Raw genomic sequence first — 23,142 nt, 5'->3', positions numbered from 1 at the left:
TTTCACCACCAGATGGTGGGAATATAGAATCATTCAGTTGTTGCCAATTCATAATTATTTAGAAACATGAACTAACTTAAAATTTATCAAACAGAAGAACTATTATTACTTAAAATTTAATATCAATTATTTTCATATATGTAAGTTTTAATTAATTAAAATTTTAAAAAGCTCTTGTTGTCATTTTTGAATTTTATTTTTCATACATTACACACGTGGTACGAGTCTTTTAATGTCACGTGGTTGCCGCCAGTGATGATACTTTTTTTTAGATGTAACTTGTAACTTGTTCCTCTTCCGGATGACCTTTACGAATCACGCCACGATTGACACTTCAGTTTTTCCTTAAAGGAGTAAGTACATTCAATTCAATGTCTAGGTATTTTCCTTTTCTTGACTGACATTAAAGTTCCATTTGTTTGTAGAAGCTGTTTTGTAGTATTGTTTATTGACTGTGATTAATAGGTCATTAAAAATAATAAATGAAAAAATCTTATGACCTTAACCGCAGATATTTTCAAGTTCAAGTACCTTGCATAATTTTAAAATAATTTAAGAATTTTGCAAGCAAAATATTTTTATGTATTTATATATATAATGAATATATAAAGGAATTAATTTTAATTGCTAATTAAATTATTTTTTACACTTTAAAATTGTGTATTCAACAGAATTAATTATAATAATTAATTTTTTTTTCAGCTGAGTATTTTTATCAGACATAAAAATGGTTATAAATGTAGGTCATTTTTAATTTATTCTCTTATAAACTGTAAAAATAATTATAATGCTTAATCTTGCATTTTCTGTAAACTTTATATTTAATTTATGAAATTCTATAGGAAGTTGTGTTAGTTTCTGCTGCTAGAACACCTATTGGTGGTTATAGAGGTTGTATCTCATCAATTCCAGCAGTGAAATTGGGATCTATTGCTATTCAAGCAGCAGTTGAAAGGGCAGGTAAGCAAATTAAATGGATATTTTTGTATACTATGTACTATTTATATTTTTAATGTGTTGTTAATAATAATTTTTTCAATTTTATGTTAATAAACCATTATTCTTACAGTTCATAAACTTAATGACTTGGATAAATGCTAAATGCTGACAAATGTTATTGAGTTAATTTTCTATATTTTTAGCTGTTAGTAACATTTAACGGTAAATGTTCAATAAAATTTGATGTATACTTCCCTCGTGAAGTAGAGGATTTTCAGGGAAAATGTTTAATTCTAAAAATAGATTCAAAAAGAAAAAACAGATCTGTCAGATGACGTTGGCACTTTTTGCTAGAATTATAAACCGTAAGAAGATAAACTAGAAGAAATCATTAGTCTGGAACGATCCTTTGTGATGCTCCATTCTAATATTTACTATGAAATCAATTTTTAAATCAATTTGATCAAAATATGCCATACGTATTTAAAAAGTGATCCTATTTCAAAGGTTGTTTTTGACTGCCAGCTAGGAAAAATTTTATAATCTGCATTTTCTATTTAGTAAGCAGTTTACTACTATTCTACAGAATACAATGCTGCATCACTCATATAACTTATATATCAATGAATAACATCATATAGATTATAAACATTGCTACACAAGTAATTTATATGCCTCTATGTCCTTATTTTCTATTTGTTTATTTCTGATAGTATTACTACCTCAACTACAAATCATTATATTCCAACAATTTTTATTTTTAAAATTGCTTGAAAGACAGTATCTGTTCCAACAATTTTCCATGAAATATAATAAAGCACAGTGCATATGACATATGTGAATAACAGAATGCATTACTTCACAGTTTAAATTTCTACTTTAAAGAAATGATCATCTCATTTGTTAATAATTATGATTAATAGCACCAGTTTATCTCGTGATGAATACTTTAAACATTAAAAATTACGTTTTTTGAGTTCAATAGTAGACTAAAGATAATTCAAGAAAGCAGTTTTGTTTTTACAAATAATAAGAAAATGGCAACATGTTTTGTTTGAATATTGTTGCATAAGCAAAAATATACTAGAATTAATAATTAAGTAAAATTAAACTGATATTGTTAGCCAACTTTTTTCCACATTCATTTGTAAAACAATAGTTCTATGAAGATTGCTTGACAAGCATTCATTAATGCATTTTTCCTGGTGAGTGGCCTTTTAGAAGTAAGTTTTCCTGCAAAATTTTTTCTATTTTTTCTGAGAAGTACCTTTCCCATTCATATTCTAAATATCTATGAATAAAGATACATACATAGTACTTGATTGCTCGCTGTTCTCTCAATTAGTTATGTCCTTCAGAAGTTAGCATAAAGTTGTTGTTGAGAACAAATCACAAGGGAGCACTCCTTTTGATGGAAAAAGTAATTTATTTTCAATAATTTAGAACAGCTATGCATTTTGGGCTCTATGCCCCGCTTCAGGTCTTATTTTATTATGTATATCAGTAAAAACTATGAAAGAAATTACAGAATGTATCAAAATTATATTTAACATGCACGTACAAAAGTTCTTTAAATGTAATTACCTTAAAATAATTATAGTAACAGCTGGAATAAGTAATTATTAAACCTTTGGGATAAAATAAGTAAAACTGAAATAAATTAAAAAGTAAGTAAATAAATAAATAGAATAAAATGATGATAAAAAATAATAACAGGATATCACTGTAGAAATAAAACTATTTTGGTTAAAATTTATAAAAAATTAGGTAAAATTATTAAAATCTTTATTATAAAACTAATAAAGGTAAAAAAATCTTTAAAACTAGTAAAAACTAGTTGAAAATAAGGTGTAAAAGCTTTCACTGTATGTTTATCAAGAAGTCTGATACTTTGTTTGATACAGTGGGTTAAAAGGGGAGGGGAAGAAAGGAAGAACATCTTAAAATGCACTCTTCTCATTTTGATACTAATGGTTGCCAGATCTCACTGTTGACAATGCCAGTGTTTAAATTTATTTTATGAATTTTGTTTATTTTAATAATTTCAATATGTTCAAAACATTTTCTTTCAATAATAATTTTTTTTTTTTTTTTTAAAGAAATTTGATGCTGTCAAGTGAGATCTCGCAACCAGCATGACTGCAGTTCGCGGTGACTGCTGAGTTCGTGTAATCATACTTCACAGCCCTTATATGCTCTCTTATTCTAATTTTTAACATTCTACCCAACTCACCTATATAATATTATTTTGGTTGACAAGTACAAGTGAAGCTGTAAACTAAATTATTATTTAATAATACAGTTATTTTACTATTAATTGATTTTTTGATTTTTAAGAAATTTCTCATTTTGTTGTTTTATTATGTGTGAGGGGTAAGAATAACATTACTGTATATGGTGTTAACATTTTTTGGATGTTTTCAAAAATTATCAGGATATAATATAGTTTTCTATAAATTATTTGTGTTTTAAGCATCAGTTGTTTTATAGTGTGATTATATAGCCATCTATACTAATATTATAAAGAGGTAATGTTTGTATGTATGTGTGTAAGTTTCTTTGCAGCAGGTAATCTCCGAAACTACTCATCCGATTTCAAAAATTCTTTCACCAATATTTAGAATGGAACCTCAGGGTGGATATAGGCTGTATATTATTCCGATAAACATTCATATAAATTAAAAAATATAATCTAGGTTAAGGCTTTTATGCCCAATAGATGGCACTACAAGTACGACGCCCTAAGTTTGCTTTTCTGTGAGGCATTATGCTTTTCTGTGAAAATGAATTAAAGCAGATCATCTTCTATCTATCTATATAAATAAAGATGTAATGTTCGTTTGTTCCTACCAACTCCTTTGAAATTTTCACACAATGCTGCATTCTAATACGCACGTCTTTTTATATATTATACGTGTCGAAATTTCCTCCACTGAAGTGAGATGGTTAGGATTAAGGCTTACCATAAAGAACTCTGCTTCTATTTATACTATTTTAGATGCATTTTTTTTTTTGCGTTTTTCATTGCGTTTTAATAGGGTATGTCAACAGAATGTACACTAAGAAGGGATTTTTCGATATTCCCCCGCAGGGGAGAGGGACAGAATTAAGGCTTACTGTGAAAAACTTGGCTTCTATTATATTATTTTAGATGTGGGTTTTTGCGTTTTTGATTGTGTTTTAATAGGGTACGTCAAGAGAATGTACACGAAGAAGAAATTTTTCGAAAAATTTCCTCCCCAGGGGGAAGTGTTATACATTCATAATAGATACATTTTGAGCCACAACGCGTGGCGGGGTCTGCTAGTTTGTTAATAATTTTGTTGGGATAGTTATTTAATTAAAAAATGCGATATATATTTTTATTCCTGTGGTTTGGTCTGCAATATCACTTGTAAGTAATTTAATTTTGTTTATATACATATTGAATATGTCCTTTTTATATATATATATACATAGGTGTGCTGGAATAGAAACTGATGACTTTTCTNTATCACTTGTAAGTAATTTAATTTTGTTTATATACATATTGAATATGTCCTTTTTATATATATATATATACATAGGTGTGCTGGAATAGAAACTGATGACTTTTCTGACCTTACATGATTTAATGTATTTTTTTAAAAGTAATAAAATTATGATATCTTGAAACTATGATATCTAAAAAGTTTAACCTACTATTGTTTTCATTTCTATTTCAAAGTATATATTTTGGATATTATTGGTGTATTGAAGCATAATTTGTGAGTCGTTAATTTCATGTTATAAACAGCAAAGCAGTCATCAAAATAATGATTGTGAAAATTATGCCATGAAGGTTTTTGATAATGTCATCAACTTTTATCATGCAAAGTTCAGCAAGTTTTGGACTAGTGGCCCTTAAAGAAGGTCCATAAAGATGCCTTCTAATTGTCTAAAAGAATTACCATTACAAATAAAATAATTATTAACTAAAACAAATTTGATAACTTGAGTTATCCAGTTTCACATTTTTATTTCTACAGGTATACCATCTTATTTTTAACATTTTATTACATTTATTTATTTTTTAATTTATTTCAGTTTTACTTATTTATCCCATGGTTTTAATGATTAGTTATTCCAGCTGTCACTATGATTATTTTTAGGAAATTATATTTTTAAAATTTTTGTATGCATGTGTTAAATTTAATTTAATACATTCTGTAATTTCAATAAAATAAGGACTGAAAAGACTGAAGAGGGGCATAGAGCCCAAAGTGCATATCCATTCTAAATTATAGAAAATAAATCTACTTTTTCCATCAAAGAAAGTGTTCCCGTGTGATATGCTCTCAATAGCAACTTTATGCTAAGTTCCAAAGATACATACAATTATAATTACATTAACATGGTAAATTAACATAACAATGCTAAGTAACATTTGAAAATTTTATATATTTACAATGATTACATATGTATAATTTAATTCAAGTGGCTGTAAGCCCACCTGATTTATTTGGCAGTGCTCATGTACAATATATTTATGCTTTCATTTTCATCACATAAACTGATGCTACTGCTATGTTTTCACACTGACTGTAGCTAATAGGCATACTGCTTTTTGAAAAAAGAATATCATTCAGAATTTCTTCAGCTTATCTCTGTAGCCCACTTTGATTTATTTATACCTTGTTGTGGAAATTGTTTAATATCAGTCTGCTTCAAATATTTTGATTGTGTTATAAATTTTAAGTTTCCATTATCAAAAACCAAGAAAAATGATGTCATTACTTAGTAAAATAATTTTAATGTGTTAAAATTTGTGTTAATCTGTACTGTGATTTCTATTGTATTTTATTGTTAGAGCAATTGATAGGAATTAACAATGTAATTTACAGTTGCTAACTTAGAAATTACACAGATGAACTAGCTACTGTGGTCATTCAGTTAAATTAACCAATGCATCTTTAAAAATGGGTGAAGTTTAAAGAATAACGTTTATAATATGATAGTGTGCCATCTTCACACATGGACAGTTGAAAATGGAATTATTCTACATTCAACTGTTAACTGGATTGAAAATATTAGCATTCTACTTTATTCATTGTTAAAGGTACATTGATAAATTCAGCAGGAACTATGTCATAATGTGTAAACTGATAAATTCATATAGATTTTAATTTGTGTAAAAGATTTTATATGTATTAGTATTAGCAAAAAGAATAGCAGCAAAGAAAAAATATACAATTTAAATACAGGATAAAAATGTTTTTATAATTCTATTCTTAGACAATGTTCATTCATAATTTGTATACTGATTAGGTAAAGTTTATATACTTTATTTACTAAGAAATAAAAACACTTTTGTATTATTATAGGAATTTCTAAAGATCTGATTCAAGAAGTGTTTATGGGAAATGTTTTACAGGCTTCTTGTGGTCAAGCACCTGCTCGTCAAGCTGCTTTGGGTGCAGGTATTATGAATTTCTATATTTTATTTACACAAGATTAAAAATTTTGATTTGATAATTGAAATGTTTGTTATTATTTAAAACTTCACTTGAAATATTTGTATATATTAATATTAGTTAACTCTACTTTTTTTATGATTAAAATTTTATACTATTCTCTCTAAAATAGGCCTTTCTCATTCAACATGCTGCACCACTGTGAACAAAGTATGTGCCTCTGGATTGAAAGCAATAAGTATTGGGTGTCAAACTTTAATGTTGAATCAACAGGTATTTCTGGTCTTAATTTTTTTAATATTACAATTAAATTTTTGAGTTATCTAGGTGACAATATAATTTTTTTTAATAGATAAAAATTAAGAAACTTTGTGCATTCACTTCTCTTTGTGATTATGTTTTAGTGATTAATCATGTATTTGTAATAAATACAATCAACCTAAAAATTACTTCAAATCAAGCCATTTGACAATCACATAATGCAGAATACAAAATTACACCATAGTTTTAAAATGGAGAACATTTAAGTTTTAAAATTCACAAAAATTTCAAAAAAAAGACAATATACAGTATTTAAAAACTGTCTTTACAATTTGTCCTTTCTTTACATGGAGGTACTCACCTGTCTGAATATGTAAAATGTTAAAAATCTTTCCTCTACAAAGGCAGTTAAAAAATATATACTTATCATTTTGACAATTTTTCAATTAAAAATTTATTCTTCATCATACAGAGAAGAAAAGAATTCATTCATCTTGTAACATTGTTTACAAAATCATTTATTAACTTGATTATTTCATATTAGTTTTATGAAATGATAAAAATTTGTTGTTAAATATTTTTTTGTTTGTATCATTTGGAAGAAAAGCCTAGCTTTTGTAATTCTGTACTTATCGTTGCATGTTTTACAATATTGATTTTCACAGAAAGATGATCATAAAAGAAACAATTTTAAAAAAGTTTACTACATAAAACATTATTTTTAAAATTAGTACCACTTTCCTAATATCAGAAAATTATATTTTAAATTGAACATATGATTGTTGAAAAGTAGATTGGTTTCTGACTGATTTACTTTGCTTATAATCATCTTCCCAACACTAGATTTAACTTGAACCCTTTCTATACTGATATATATTAAGAACAAACTACAAATAGGATGAAATAAAAACTCTAATAAGAATTAATAATGTTTTTTCTATTAAGCATAAATTCTAAATTCTAAATTGTGTGTTTTGCTGTACTGAAATTAAAGATACATCAGTTATTATTATTTATATCTTTAAATACAGTAGAACCTCTATTATCCGGACTAATTCGGGATGAAGGTAGTCCGGATAAGGAAAAATTTGGATAATTGAAACAAATACTTTAATTTGTCTTTTAATGATAATATGGCACATTTTCTTTTAGATGACATATCGGCAATATTAAAAATAAATACTGTATTTAAATTGTGATCAAATTTTCAAGAAACAAATGTTTGTATTGAGTTTTGACTACTACTGACCAGCGCTAACTACCTATTGTTTAAAAGGCCCTCTGGTGGTGCAAGAAGACGGATTTTATAAAATAAAAAGCAGTTGAAACTGCATTTTTATGAATAAAAATTTGATAAAACTATTTATCGTTTTATGATGAGTAAAATTTTTTCGTCGCATTTGCGGCTTTTAAGTAATGCATAAACCTTCGAGGTGAGAGGCCCTTCGGATTGCGAGGCATAGGTGGTGACCCATGTCGCCCATGCCTTACGCCGACCTTGGTCATAGAAATGATGTAATTTGAATATAAATTATTTATAAATAAGTATGTCAAGTTATATTTTACATCCACTGTGCTGGGTGAGACGTTGTTGAAACAAAAAAAGTTATGCATTCTATCACGTATATAAACAGTGTCGTAATTCGCAAAGTGCAAATCAGCAAATTCATAAAATTTTTGTTTATTTTGAACAATCCAGATAATCGAAAATCCAGATAATAGAGGTCCAGATAATAGAGGTTCTACTGTATAATAAAAATAAGTTTATTTACCAACCATGAAATTACCCAAAGTAATTTATCAACTCTTACATGAATCCAGTGGCCCATCCTGTGTTACTAGTGACTAGTGTGGGAACCCTTGATTTATCTGAAGAATTACTTAAATTGATTGTCAATCATGTTAAAAAACTGATATTTACCTTTTCTTTTGCATAAATAAGTCAAAATTGTTAAAATGTGATTTTTCTGAAATTTAAATTTACATGGTGGCATAACTTTCTAATTTCAAACTATTTTCCATGCTATAATAAATTTACAAAGAATGTTAAGATTATGACCTCACAATATTACAAATAATCTTAGTGTTGCATATATTTTGAAACAACAGTAATTGGCCTAATAGGACAATGCTCAAACAGTTCTTGAGGTTAAATGACAGAGGCTTCCATAAGCCATTCAAAATCAAAATTGTGACATTGCAGAAAAGGCATATAGTGTGCTGTGGCTGTCTCAGATGAAATCAATGATTACTGTACAGAGATTGATCAGTGATTACTGTACTGATTAGATATGTGCGAGAATACAGAAAGAATCCTATACACATTAACTCTATTAAGAGGTGGATGCAAAATTATAAGATGAAATCAGTTTGCCAACTAGCTTCACAGTAGGTGACCATCTTTGTCATCTAATACTGTACAGCAAATGCATGAAACCTACCAGTGAATCTCTGAAAAATCAAGTCAAAGTGCATTATTAGAATTGCATATTACAAACACAACTGCATTGAAAATTCTACAAAAACAACTGAAATATGCTTACAGATACAAATTGACCAAGCCATTGAACTGAATGAAAAATCCCAATGAAGTAAATTTACATTGTTCATGCTTTCATATAATCAATCAATACTTAACTAAAGTGTTTCTCTGATTAAGGAACCGTTTTTAAGTGGCAAAGTCAACTGACACTGCATTCACATATGGGGATCTGAAAATTTTCATGGTATGTGAATACATTTGTGATAGTGCATGGGGTAAGTTGTTTCATAACAAAATCATGCATCCCTTTTTTGTTGCAGAAAACAGTTACAAATAAGCATATTTAATATTTATTGGGCTTATTTGTCTTTTTCAACTTCAGGAGTTGCATCCTCATTTAATATTCCAGCATGAATAATTCATTGAGTCAAAACCTTTTCATTAAGGTTTGGACATTCATGCCAAGTTTAATGAAGCTTTCCTAGAGAGATGAATAGGCAGAGAATGATGTATCCCATGGCCTCCCTGATCACTGGACATTACACTTCTGGAGTTTTTTCTTGTGGGCTACATTAAAAATCACATCAAACTCAAGACATTACTAAGTTAGTTTAGATTAGTTCTTCAGAAAAAGTCATTACAGACATGGTGAAAATTGAATATCAGTCAGCTATGTTGCAACCTACTAATGGTGCTCATGTAGAAGTGTAATGGAGTTTGAAAGTCTTAGAAACTGTTTGAGTTATTCTTCAATTACTGCAAACTGACCATATACTACTTTTTATTTCAATATAGCATTATTTGATATAAATCAAAGAAATCTGAATATAATTAGGCTTAAACAACTCTGAAATAGTTATATAATATATAATATATTTAAATCATTTTTTCTGTTTAAATTGTTTATACAGAATAAATCATGAAATTCTTTATTCAGTTTAATACATTCAAGAAATTTTCATATATTCTTCTGCACTTACTGGATAAACACTTTGATTCAAAATCTGATTTAGTTAATTTTTATAGTGAGAAGTGAACCAAAGAGAATACTTGTTAAAAACTATTTTTTATAAATTTGTTTGTAAATTTAAGAAATAACATGAAATAAAAATTTTTCATTTACATTTTGATCTTTTAACTATAGGAAATAGTTGTAGCAGGAGGTATGGAAAGTATGTCAAATGCACCATATTATCTGCCTCGTGGAGATACTCCATTTGGTAGTATAATGTTGAAGGTATGATACTATTTATTTGAAATATTTACCAGTTTTTAATTATACTACTGAAGCAACACACTCCAGAAAATATATTAATAACAACTATATATTTATAAGACTTATTATATTGGTGTAGTTTCTAATTAGCAAAGAGAAAAAATCTTAGTCAAAAGTCAAAACAAAATATCTTTATTTTTATCTGTACACTCTGTGTGTTTCAGACCTTAAGACTCCTCTTCAGCACGTTTACAACATTCTATAACAATTGCATAAAAACTTTTTAAAACAATGATATTACACTCAACAATAATAATTAAAATAAGATAAAATTACATTTTCTTTATTGTCTAATATTAATACAATGCTAATACCAATATAAAGTATCCAAAAAACAGTATGTAACATACCTATCTTAACATTTAATTCTCAGCTATTGCTGAATTTATATAATTTCCTTTCATTGCTCTGATATGTTCCTTTATATGTATTTTAAATTTTCTTTTCGTTTCACCTATGTACATTTTTTTCTTGTCCATAACTATATTGAAAAGAATATACTACTACTTTTTCTTCTATTATTTCAGGTTTTTTATTATTTCTATAATATAAATGTATTTTAAGTAATTTTTTTTTCAGGTATTAAATTTATTTTATTATATATAATAGTTTTTTTACTCTCAAATAATTTAAGAATAATTTAATTTAATTTCACACATTTTTCATCATCATTAAAATGTATATTTCTGTTTTCTAAATAGAAAATCAGGAAAAAGAAATACAACAAATAGTAAAAATATTTGTTTAATGATTACCCTAAAACAGTGTTCCGCAACCTTTTTCTACTCGCAGCATGCCTATGACTCGACATGACTCAGCACGGCACACCAAAATGTTATTCCCCTCAAAAAGTATGATATGATACTATTAATAGAATTTCGTAATGCCATACTTTTATTATTATTATGTTGAGTTTTGTGAGTTACACTCAGTTGACACCGATGGCTGTGTACTATGCCGGACCAGATTCAAGGCATAGTAACTTCAAAACAAGACAAAAATTAAATAAGTGTACAGTCTGTGTCTGTATTCAGGAATTTCTTAACAATGTGGCATGTATTCAATATAGTGGCCTTTTGTAGTGTGATGTATGTGTTTCTATTCAATTTTAATGTTCCAAGTTTTGTGTATCATGTGTGGTATGACACCTGTAGAGAAGGGAACAACAGGTACAATAAGCGCCCTATCCATCCTTCACAGATGCCTTATTTCCTGGACGAGTTCTGTGTACTTGCTGATTTTTTCACTGCATGTATTTTGTACATTGTGAGTGTTTGGGATGGATATGTCTATAATGTATGTGATTTTATTGTGTTTGTCAATAAGTGTGATGTCTGGTCTGTTGTGGTAAATTGTTTTATCTGTGATTATGGCTGTTGTAATACATTTTGTGTGTTTTTGTTTTTCAATACTGTCTGTTGAATGTATTTGTAGTATGGTTCATGGATGTCTAATAATTTGTGTTTATTTGCAAGCTCTTGATGTATTTGCTACTTGATTATGTCTATGTAAATTATTTGTTTGTGCCAAGAGGTTGCAATCAGAAGTGATGTGTTGTATGGTTTCTGGAATGATGTGATATTTTCTGCATGTGTCATTTGTGATTATTGTATCTTTGAGTATGTGTTTTCTGTAGTTTTTAGTATTTATGACCTGTATGGCAATCATGAATTCTTCCATCTCCCAAAAGAGGCATCCCCAAGCTAACCAGCTGTTTGATGCAGTTTTGTCAACAAAATCCTGAGCCAGGTCATAGGGATGTCTGCCATGGAGTGCCTTTTGCACTCACGATTGCTTAATGGTGTCTATTCTATTTATATGTTGTCATGTCCGTATGTTGTGAATGTAAATTTAATTAATGGTGTATTATTTGAGTCTGCTAGAGTTAATGCTTTATGTAACTGTGATGTTTCTTGTTTTTTGTAGAAAAACTCTTGCAATGTCTGTATTTGTTTGTAGTGGAGTTAACTGTGTCGATCAGGTGAAGTCCACCATCTTTATGTTGAAGGGTTAATCTTTCTATAGCAGATTTAGGATGATGATGATTATGCGTAGTAAGTGTTCTTGTTTTTAATTGGAGTTGCTCAAGATCTGTGTGAGTCCAATGTATAACTCCAAAAGAATAAGTGAGTACTGGGACGACATATGTGTTTATTGCTTTAACATCATCTTATTTCATCAGTGAATGAAATACAAGCATAAGAAACACAACAACTGTGATAAAAATATATAAATAAAACTTGAAATTAATAAGAATATGTAAAAGTTCATGTCACCCCTTTCACCTTGTGACAGCACACAAGTTGCAGAACACTGCCCTAAAAAATTATAAGATGAAATGGATAAATAAAGTAATGAAAAACGAAAATAGAAATTAAATTAAACTAAGTATGCACATGGGTTCAAAAAGTTTAACCATACCTGTCCTATGTTATATTATGAAACCTACAAGTAATAAGCTGTACTGACTGTCTACACTTAGGCTCATTTTCCAGATTTCTTCCTCAATCCCCAGTTTTCCTGGGAGCTTTTGTGTATTTTGCTAAGAGCCCAAGAAGCAGAGAAACACAAATACAATAAATCTGAGGATTTAAGGAATACACATCTATTAATATTGGATGCCTGGATTCAATGGATTTTAACCATTATTAGAGGGTGAGAGGCAAGCACACTACCTCTATACTACTGAAGCTAAGACCTCTCCTTTAGACAAAGCTCACTTTATATATGATGTTTCTGAGAGAGTGAAAACCATGTATTATGTTATCCACAGTAACTAAGTTTGTAAGCAAATTTGTATCTCATGATCAATCAGAGGTTAGTTTTTCCATCATAACACACCTTGGTTATGTTGCGTGACATATGCTGTAACCCAGTAGATTTAAAAAACAGATTCTATCCAGTGTTTTTGTAATATTTCTAAGAATTATTCTTTAGAAGTTAGGATTTAGAAATAAATTCAAAGTGAATAATATACTGTAATTCCTGATTTTACAGCTTTTTAAAATAGTTTCTATATTTTTATTTTTATCATAGAAAAAAACTTTTATTTTTGTAATTGTTTTTAAAAGAATTTTCATTACATTATTCTAGGATGGAATGGAAAGTGATGGTTTGACTGATGCTTATGGTGCTGGCTCAATGGTATGTTTTTAATATTTTAAATAAATAAAAGACAAAAGGAATAACAGCTAAGTTAATTAAATTTACAGTGAAGAATAAAAATTATTTTCATCCCCTAATGATTTAACTTTTCTCTCATTTAAAATTTGTAAGTTATTTAGTACAGAATAATAGTGATCTATAGTAAAGATCAAACTTAGAATTAAAATATATTTTCATCAAGAACATTGTTATTTTCAACATGTTCATACATATGAAACTATATTAGAGATGCTTACTGACACTGATATATCAGCATATCAGAATGTTCCTGATATTAAAATCAATTCATTTTACAAATTTGTGTTTCAATCTTTCATTTTTTGATAGTGACTGCAAAAAAAAAAAAAAATATTGTGTTGGTTTGTCAATGTTACCAATATACCATGAACATTCCAATATGCTGATATAGCATATGGTCTTGATCTTTAGAATATCGAAAAAAGGAAAAGAAAGATCGGACATCAGTTTGTAAAACAAACAGACTTCAATACAGATAATTCTGATATACTGTTACCAATATTAAATAGGTATCAGTTCAATGTTGGTTACATCTCCAACATTGACATATATTAAATTAAAGATGAATAAATATTGTTTTGCAGTTTAATTATAATCATAAAATAATTCAGAGATTTAATAATAATAAATAATTATCTAATGATGAAAGTTTTGTATTGTAAATATTAAATATTTTTAATAATATGATGTTAAATTCCTCATAACATATTTCTTAATAGAATAAAATGTATTTTTAGGGAAACTGTGCAGAAGCCATTGCAAAGAAATATAACATATCTCGACAAGAGCAAGATGAATATACTATATCCAGTTACAAAAGAAGTGCTCAAGCAATTGAAGTAAGAACAGTTTAATAGTTTTAAAATTTATTTACTTTTCAGTAATAAAAATTAAATATAAATACTTAATATTTAAAATATAATATGATCTCATTATGCCATTCAAATTAAATATTGTTATGAGGTCATATTAAATTTTAATTTTATATTGTACCTACAATGTTGTAATAAACCTCATTACAATTTTCCTTCTAAATTGTGAATTACATAATCATTGAATTCATTTAGTTGAATGAATTCAATGATTATGATTCAGTTGAATGAATTCATGCAATTCATGATACATTTATCCTTCTGTTAATAAAAGTATGCTTAGATTAAAATATATGCATAAGAGTTTCTGCTATTTTTTCTATTTTGTTTTAGTTGAAGCATAGAAGCTATTGAGTTTTGAAAAATAATTTCACATTCAGTACGAACTTATTTTTCAAGGAGAATTTTTAAAAAATTACTACTAGTAAATAGTGAATTTTTGTATGGGCTGAAAATAATTTTTGGATTCAATTAAAAATCATAGTTTATATCAATTATTCATAGTCTTTAAACAGGCAGCAATTATTCTTAACCATTTTAACCATATCTATCAGAACAGTGTTCAGCCATAAGTGTGCTGAAGCTTGTAACTTGAACTGAACTCCTATCATTTATATATAAAAATTGACACTGACATACAAGAAAACATCTTTATGTAGATACTCCAGTAATATTTGATAGAAATTATAAATGACCTTTTTGGAACATTTCTCCATAGAATGACTTTACCTGAGGAAGCTCTCTCAATGCAGCTGAAAACATTCATAATTTCTATAAAATGTTGCTGGAGTAAATACATAAGGTGTTTTTTGTTTGTCAGTGTCAACTGTGAACTGTTCCAGTGTATTAGTTAATTATTAATAAATAAATCTAAATATATAAAATTGCTTGTCCTGACTGACTGAATGACTCACTCACTCACTGATTCATCATCACCCAGAGCAGACCGCTTAACCTAAAGAGGTGAAATTTGGTAGACAGTTAGGGTACATCATGGAAACACACACTAAGAAGGGATTTTTCGAAATTCCTCCGTGGGAGAGGGAGAGGATTAAGGCTTAACCGGAAGAACGGCTTCTACTATACTATTTTAGATGCGATTTTTTGTTTTTATCTGCGTTTTAGTAGGGTATGCCATGAGAATGCACACTAAGAAGGGATTTTTCGAAATTTCCTCGCGGGCAAGAGAGGGAGATGATTTAGTCTTCATCGAGTACTTAGGTGTATTAAATTAATAACATTTCAGACATTGTTATAAATATTTTTTATCTATTTCAATTTTAAAAATGTTTGAACCATTTTAAATTCGAATTTGTTATTGCATATTGGTTCGATTATAGAACGATTGTAAACGTTCCAGAAAATTGATCACATTGAAAATAGTTTGTTTGATTCTCGGCAATTCTCATCATATTCAGCGGTAGGTGTTATATAACAATTACTATGGTTGTTGAAATACTGAATATAAGTGGGGTTTGCTTGCAAAATCCACGCGGGCAAAGCCAGGGGTAACAGCTAGTAAATATATATAATAATAATAATAATATCTCAAGTAACTTATAACATTTAATGTAAACTTCTATTCTAATATAAACAAAAATAAACTTATATTCCAAAATAACTGTAAAAAACGATGGAGTCAGACTATTTTTCCTATTCATCTTCCATAAATGTAAATTACACAAAAAAATTATATTTTTCTTTTACTTCTGACTTATGGATATTATATAACTTCAAAAGGTTTTCAAAACATTAAACCAACAATAATTAAAAAAGATTAAAGCTAAAAAGGTATAAAAAGAAATCAGTTTGCAGAGAAAAATACTTTTTATTTACATTACTAACAAGCTTCCCAAATGCATTTCGCCTATGAAAGTGGGGCTAATCATACACAGTTCATGCTCCGACAATCAACTTATTAAAAAAGAACCACTTATATAGTTTACAAAAACTTCCCAGCATTCCACTGTTAACATTCCTGTATTTAAATTTACATTATTGTTCTGCATACTTATAGCAATGTGTTCTTTTACCTTCCGTTTTACATTGGTTTTTTTTCTCTAAAAATAATGTTTAATTTATTAGTATTAATCTGTCAATTATTACTATTACAGTGTTGGAAGACAGGAGAATTACTAATTTTTAACCTTACAGAAGCCAGATGTTCTGACAGTCTAATCTTCAATCTTCTCTTCGTTTCACCAATGTAAAAACTAGGGTTATTTATTATATGTGCATTCTATTTGATAAACAACACCTTCTTCCTCTAATAAATCCTTTTTGGCTTCTTATAATCATCATATTTGATAACCTGTTGTTTAAAGATGGAGCCAATCTAATTAATTTTTGATTAAAAAACTTATATTTTTCATAAATACCTTGTATATACAGAAATGGTACATACTGTATTATTTCTTGACGATGTTTAACTTTAAATCTATTTCTTAAAAATCTGTGGTACCAATCATTTAATAATCTTTTTGGGTATCCATTTAGAATATATTTCTTATGTGTATCTCCAATTTCTTTCTCTCTTTTATCTATATTTCTTTTTCTAGAACAAAAAATATAGATAAAAGAGAGAAAAAAATTGGAAACCTGGTGGTGTTCTTGATAACATAATGTTCTTCTTAAAAGCTACTTCTTTTTGTTTGGCACTATCCTGACTTACATAATCTTTTGATTTAACAAACTTATCCATAATAAAGACCAATTTCCAAAACTTGGCCACAACAAGCGCAACTCTGCAACAAAACACACCAACAGCCACAGTGATAGCTGCGCGCCCACATATATATATTTGTATGTAATTAATTCAATTAACTTAGTGCTTAATATATTAAAAATAAATCATTGAAGTTAGTTTATTATATTTAAAACTTATCCAATGATACATATAATTGGCAAGTTTATGTGAAAATTTTCACCATTTAAAAAGTCATAAGACAGGAAATATTGAAAAGGCCTTGAAGTTTATTTATTCCATTCCAATAAAGGATTATATTAATGTCTACAGTAGTAAAAATGTCTGATTTTGTCATCAGTTATAAGATTTTATTAAAAAGTAATTTTTATATTATTAATTATTATAAAAAGACAAAAGGTGCATTTTTTGGGCAAGACTGTTTTAATGAAATTGCATATGTTAATAACAAGTAAACTTTTCATTATCTGACTAAATTCAAGATATGACACATGACCCACTTCTCTCCCTACTTTCTTAACTCTCTAAGTACTAAAATTTACTAGAATCAGTGCCCCATATATAGAAATAACTCTGCCAAGTTTCAAAATTAATGGCATCCAGTAAGATAAAATAAAAATAGTTGCCTGTTGACACACACAAAATTTTGTAGGTGGTTTCTTTAAAATTTTTGGGCTCTGTGAGTATCAAGTCTTCAAAATGCAAAAAATAAGGGATGCAAAAAACATTCTATAATAGCTGAGAAATTAAAATTCATGTAACAGAAAGAAAACAAATAAATATTTTTTTGTATGAATCTATATAGATTCTAACTGGCTGAGTGGTATCAGTCTACCACTATGGGAGACCTGCATTTGAATCCAGACAAATAACTCCAGAAATTTCCTATGGCTGGTCTGTCCCAGATGTTTTGGCCATCATCCCTCACCATCCAGTGACTTATAGGTTATTTAAATATATTAATTATTAAAATCGAATATTTTTTATCTTAATTTTCTTAATGATTTTTGAATGGAGTTTTGATTTTATTACTTGAGACAGGACAGAACTGCTTTCTACAGTATTTTTATGACCTATCATAAGCTTATACACATTTCTAATGATTCTGTTGCAAAGGATTTTCTGTAGTTTACTTTGCATTCTTATTAATACTATTATTTTCTTTTTATTATTAGAGAAAAACGGGTATCAGGCTCAAATCAACCATATTGGTATGACGTGCAAGGAGCTGCCATACCAATACGGCAGTTCCTCACACAATGTGATTATGGGCTGTTGTGTTTTTACAGTAGCCTATCCACCTATGTGTCTTTGAAAACCATTAACCAGGCAGGTGACTTACACTCTGAAATTTCTGACTACATCCCTGCATAACAAGAGTTTGATACTTGCCTGGATGCAGAGATATTAAAATATAAAAGAGATATTTAAGTAAAAAATATATGTTTAACTGTCATGCTCCAAAATAATAATATTTTTCTTAGGTTTCTTAATGTAAATATTTTATTTTATCTTAAAACAGTCAGGTGAAATGAAACAAGAAATTGTATCAGTTACAGTTCCTGGAAAGAAAGGGAAACCTGACGTGATCATAAGTGAGGACGAAGAGTACAAACGTGTGGATTATGAAAAATTAAAAAGGCTACCTCCTGTTTTTGATAAAAATAATGGTAATTATGATGATAAAATATTTTTTGTTTAAAATTTTTTAAAAGCTTCAAAAATAAAATTAAAATAAATACAAGGTGTGTCACAAAAGTAAGTGTACCAAAATTATTGTTTGGCTATACAGTGTAGCACATTGTTTTTGCACATCCCTATGTAGATGTTATTATCTAACTGGAAATACATGTCCTAGTGTGATCAGTTGAGTTACTGCAGAGTTATATATTTTTGCATCACATTTTCAATAGAGGAAAGTATTAAATTTTGTTAAACTCAATAAATCTCCAAGTATTTAAAAATTTGATGGTTGCTTATGGAGATGCAAAGTGGAACAAGCTTTCAAAAAGAGAGACAACACTGTTGAAGACAAATGTCATTCTGGAAGGCCAACCATTTTAAAGAATGACAAAAACATAGACACTAAGTGAAATGTGATTTTAAAAGACCATCAAATGCACATGAGGATGATTGTAGAACAGATGCACTTAGATAAAAATTCAGAATTTTAACATGTGTTTTGCAAATGCAAAAGAAAAATTTGTATGAAATCATCCCAAGGAAATACTGTATATCTGAGGAACAAAAATAATGTAGACAATTAGCCAGAATTTCCTGGAAAGGCTTGAAATAAAGCCATATTTCTTAGTCATAGTAGGAGTATGATCTTCAGTCAAGGTAAAAATGGCCTATCTCACAGTTTCTTTGAAGTAAGCAAGAACCAAATCAAAGATGCTTTTCTGTTTTGAAATCTTTGGAATTATCCATTAAGAAGTTTTTCTTCTGGGCAGACAGTGAATCAAACTTTTTATCAGAATGTCTTGCAACACCTTCAAGTCTAGCAAGTTCAAAATGACATTGAGTTGTGGATGAGTAGGTGGCACACCCTGATAATGCATATGCTCATGCTGCATTGTTGGTTTGAGAGTTTTTAGCCAAAAAAAATTCCAGCACGCACAATCTCCTCTAAAGCCCAGTCTTGACTCTGTGTTACTTTTATCACTTCCCCAAGGTGAAAGGTCATCATTATGGAACTACAGACATCATTTAAAAACATTGTGCCAAGATGATTTCTAGCACCACTATGATTAGTGGAAAAAAGTAATGGCAGTACTGTGTAACTTCCTGAGGGTCATATATGAAATTACAAATTATCCCCTTCAATGTAAGTCTAATAAATTTTTTAAATCACTTACCTTTGGAACATGCCTTCTTATATATTTTTATGTTTAAGCTAGAAATAATAAATTATTTTTAAATATTTCATTTACATATTTAATCAGATTATATTTTTATTCATCCTATTATATACAAATATAATAATGTAAACAATTGAACTCTGCTTCTTATCAAACTTTAATTACAAGTTATCTTGAGTATATCATTTAGAAAATTCTTTTTCATCTTACAATAATTTTTAATAATAAAAGATCTTATCAAGTATTCATCTAAATATTTCTAAATTATTAAGAACAAATTATGGAATATTAAAGCTAATTGCAACCTCTTTGGTTATGCACATAATCCCAGCAGATGGCATTAAAAGTTTAATCCTTTTTCTATGGGAAAATCCTTTTACAAAAATTCTCGGATAGAAGTAGATAGATCCAAACAATTTATTATTATTTCCTTTAAAACCCTATTTAATTCTTCTATTAACCACTCAACAATGAGGGACAGATATATTCATCCAGGGCGATCGTGTGGCACTGGTGAGGGATGGATATATCTGTTGAATTCTCTTGGGGGTATCGCTAAAAACTATTGCGAAAAAAACTTCAGATAAAAAATAAATTATGTAACAATAAAAAAAAGACTTTTCTTTACTAGACATAACTGTTTACAAAATCTTTTTCCAAAATGGTAATGAGAAAAAAAATGCATGGAAAAATACTTTAAAAATTTCCACGTTTATTCTTCACGACTTTGGGATATATCTGACTATCCCACTGTTGAAAGGTTAATGTATGGTTTGGAATTCAGAAAATTAATGAAATTGCCTTTAAAAATTTTGAACTGTGCATTAATAGAAGAATTAAATAGACCAAAAACTTTTTTGCATTAGAATTCTATCTGCTTACATTTTTGAGAATTTTTATAAAAGGATTTTCCCATAGAAAAGGCATTAAATTTTTCATGTCATTTGTTGAGATTGTGTGCATAACCAAAGAGGTTGCAATTAACCTTAACTCCAAAAACTCTACAGCGTATAACATTTACCCAAATGTTCAAAACTGGTGTTTTGTTTTTCAAGTTCCATTCAGAAATGCTGGCCCTTGCCACCTACTCCTTCCACCTTTGAGACTGTTTTTCACATTCCATATTTTATACAAAATATCATAGTTGATATGTTTATTTAAAATTTCTCCTAGGTACCGTAACTGCAGCTAATTCTAGTTCGATAGCAGATGGTGCAGCCGCTTGTGTCCTAATGACAAGAAATGCAGCTGATAAGTTAAATATCAAACCTTTGGCAAAAATTATTGGTAAGTTACTGAAATTCAAAATATTATAGTTTAATTTATTTCAAATTTTAAAATTAAAACTGGAATAATTCACTTCTTTAATAAGATTTATGGAATGAGAGTAGTCTTTAAAAGTATAGTTACGATATTTTCTCTTTTCATTTGTAAAATGTAATTCTGATTTGATAAAATCTTTGCTGAAGAATAATCTAAGCTATATACAAGTATATCTACACTGTAGTAACTGAATTCACTTATAAATTATACACAGTCACATCAGTCTAGAACTATAGAACAGGTAAAGTGTAGTGTTGAATAGGAGGAATAAATTGAAATTATTTCGATGGTGGAGACTTGTGGTCAACAAGAAGTTGCCAGAGTTTAAAAGGCTGCCCATCAATCACATATGGTGGTCAGCATACAGCCCATTAAACTGTCTGGCAACTTCTTGCTTACTGCAAGTCTCCACTATCAAAATAACTTGAACTCATTCCTCCTTACTCAACACTATGCTTTACCTGTAAAAGAATAAACAAAGTCAACCTAACTGCAATGGTTCCAGACTTACAGGACACCTTGTATATTGTTTATTTGAGCAATATACTAAATATTTACTGTTTCTTACGTAATTAACATTAACTGTTAGTGATTCAAATTTATATTAACTGAAAATAGCAAATAAATTATGAATATTTGTTAGTTTTCCACATAAATTCTAATTGTTTTTAAATTTAACTCATATTGCTAATATTTCAATTTAAGTGTAAACAAGACAATTGGTTACAGTATTATAATAAAAAATAAACTTTTAAACTAGAAGATTTTTAAAAAACTAACACTTTAGACCACTTTAGTCAGTCACCATCTAAATAATGTATAAAAGGCAAAAACAGTGTTTCTTTTATGTGTAGAAGAAACACAAAATTAAGTGTCTGTCTTTTGTCCTTCTTCATGTTTTCAGGATCCAGCAATAGTCTAATTACTCAAATATCAGCACAACAGTTAATTATATTTATATTTGTAATATATGTTTTAAATTTTACAGTAATCAGAATGAATTTATAATCTCTCTCTGCGTGTTGAGGTATTAAGTTTAAAAATTTTAATAAATTTATTATAGTTAATCATTTTTATATTCAGGTTTTACAGATGCTGCAATTGAACCAATAAATTTTCCTATTGCTCCTTCTTTTGCAATAACCAAGGTAATTTTTAATTTTCATTAAACTTGTTTAATTTATTTAAACTTAATCTAAAAAGTTATCGATATTGATTCTCCCCCATAAAGTTGTTGGAAATGACTGGAATCAAAAAGAGTGAAATTGCATTGTGGGAAATTAATGAAGCTTTCAGTGTTGTGACTTTATCAAATGTGAAAATACTCGATTTAGAATTGGAAAAAGTGAATACCTGGGGAGGTGCCGTCAGTCTAGGACATCCTTTAGGGTATATTTCATATAAAATTTATCAAATTTTAATATTTTATTGTTTAGAAATGTTTAATATAAATATTTTATTAATATTAGAATGTCGGGTGCCAGAGTACTGAACCATTTAGCTTTTTCCTTAAAACCTGGCGAATACGGAATGGCTGGCGTATGCAACGGAGGAGGCGGTGCATCTGCCATGTTGATACAGAAGATGTAAGTTAGATGCACGTTATGCTTTTAGGCATAATATAAAAAAAGTTAATCATGGGTTAAATTGTTATTTTATATATATAAATATATATTTACACTTTATCTTGTCCAAGTGGCAATGTTTAAAATGGTATCTAATACTTGCAACGCTAATGTTTTATCTGTGATGACAAACTAAAACATAATCAAAAATGTATTAATCAATTATGTTGCATATAATATTAAT

At 28.4% G+C, this 23,142-nt stretch overlaps 1 protein-coding gene across 1 annotated transcript; it reads left to right on the top strand.

The window, feature by feature from the left end:
* Positions 1–218: 218 nt before the first annotated feature.
* On the top strand, positions 219–23,142 carry LOC111612789 (acetyl-CoA acetyltransferase, mitochondrial-like). Its single transcript, XM_023354047.1, has 13 exons — positions 219–353; positions 703–739; positions 843–960; positions 6,282–6,377; positions 6,544–6,644; positions 10,259–10,351; positions 13,484–13,534; positions 14,311–14,412; positions 18,672–18,819; positions 21,184–21,297; positions 22,417–22,481; positions 22,565–22,722; positions 22,803–23,142. The coding sequence occupies exons 2-13, from the start codon at positions 728–730 to the stop codon at positions 22,921–22,923; spliced, it is 1,179 nt and encodes a 392-aa protein (XP_023209815.1). The 5' UTR covers positions 219–353; positions 703–727; the 3' UTR covers positions 22,924–23,142.

This window comes from Centruroides sculpturatus, unplaced genomic scaffold (assembly GCF_000671375.1).
Source record: "Centruroides sculpturatus isolate CEXI.00-Female unplaced genomic scaffold, Cexi_2.0 scaffold1860, whole genome shotgun sequence".
Taxonomy (NCBI): Eukaryota; Metazoa; Arthropoda; class Arachnida; order Scorpiones; family Buthidae; genus Centruroides; species Centruroides sculpturatus.
The sequence above is the reverse complement of the archived record's forward strand: the minus strand, read 5'-3'. Positions and strand labels throughout refer to the sequence as shown.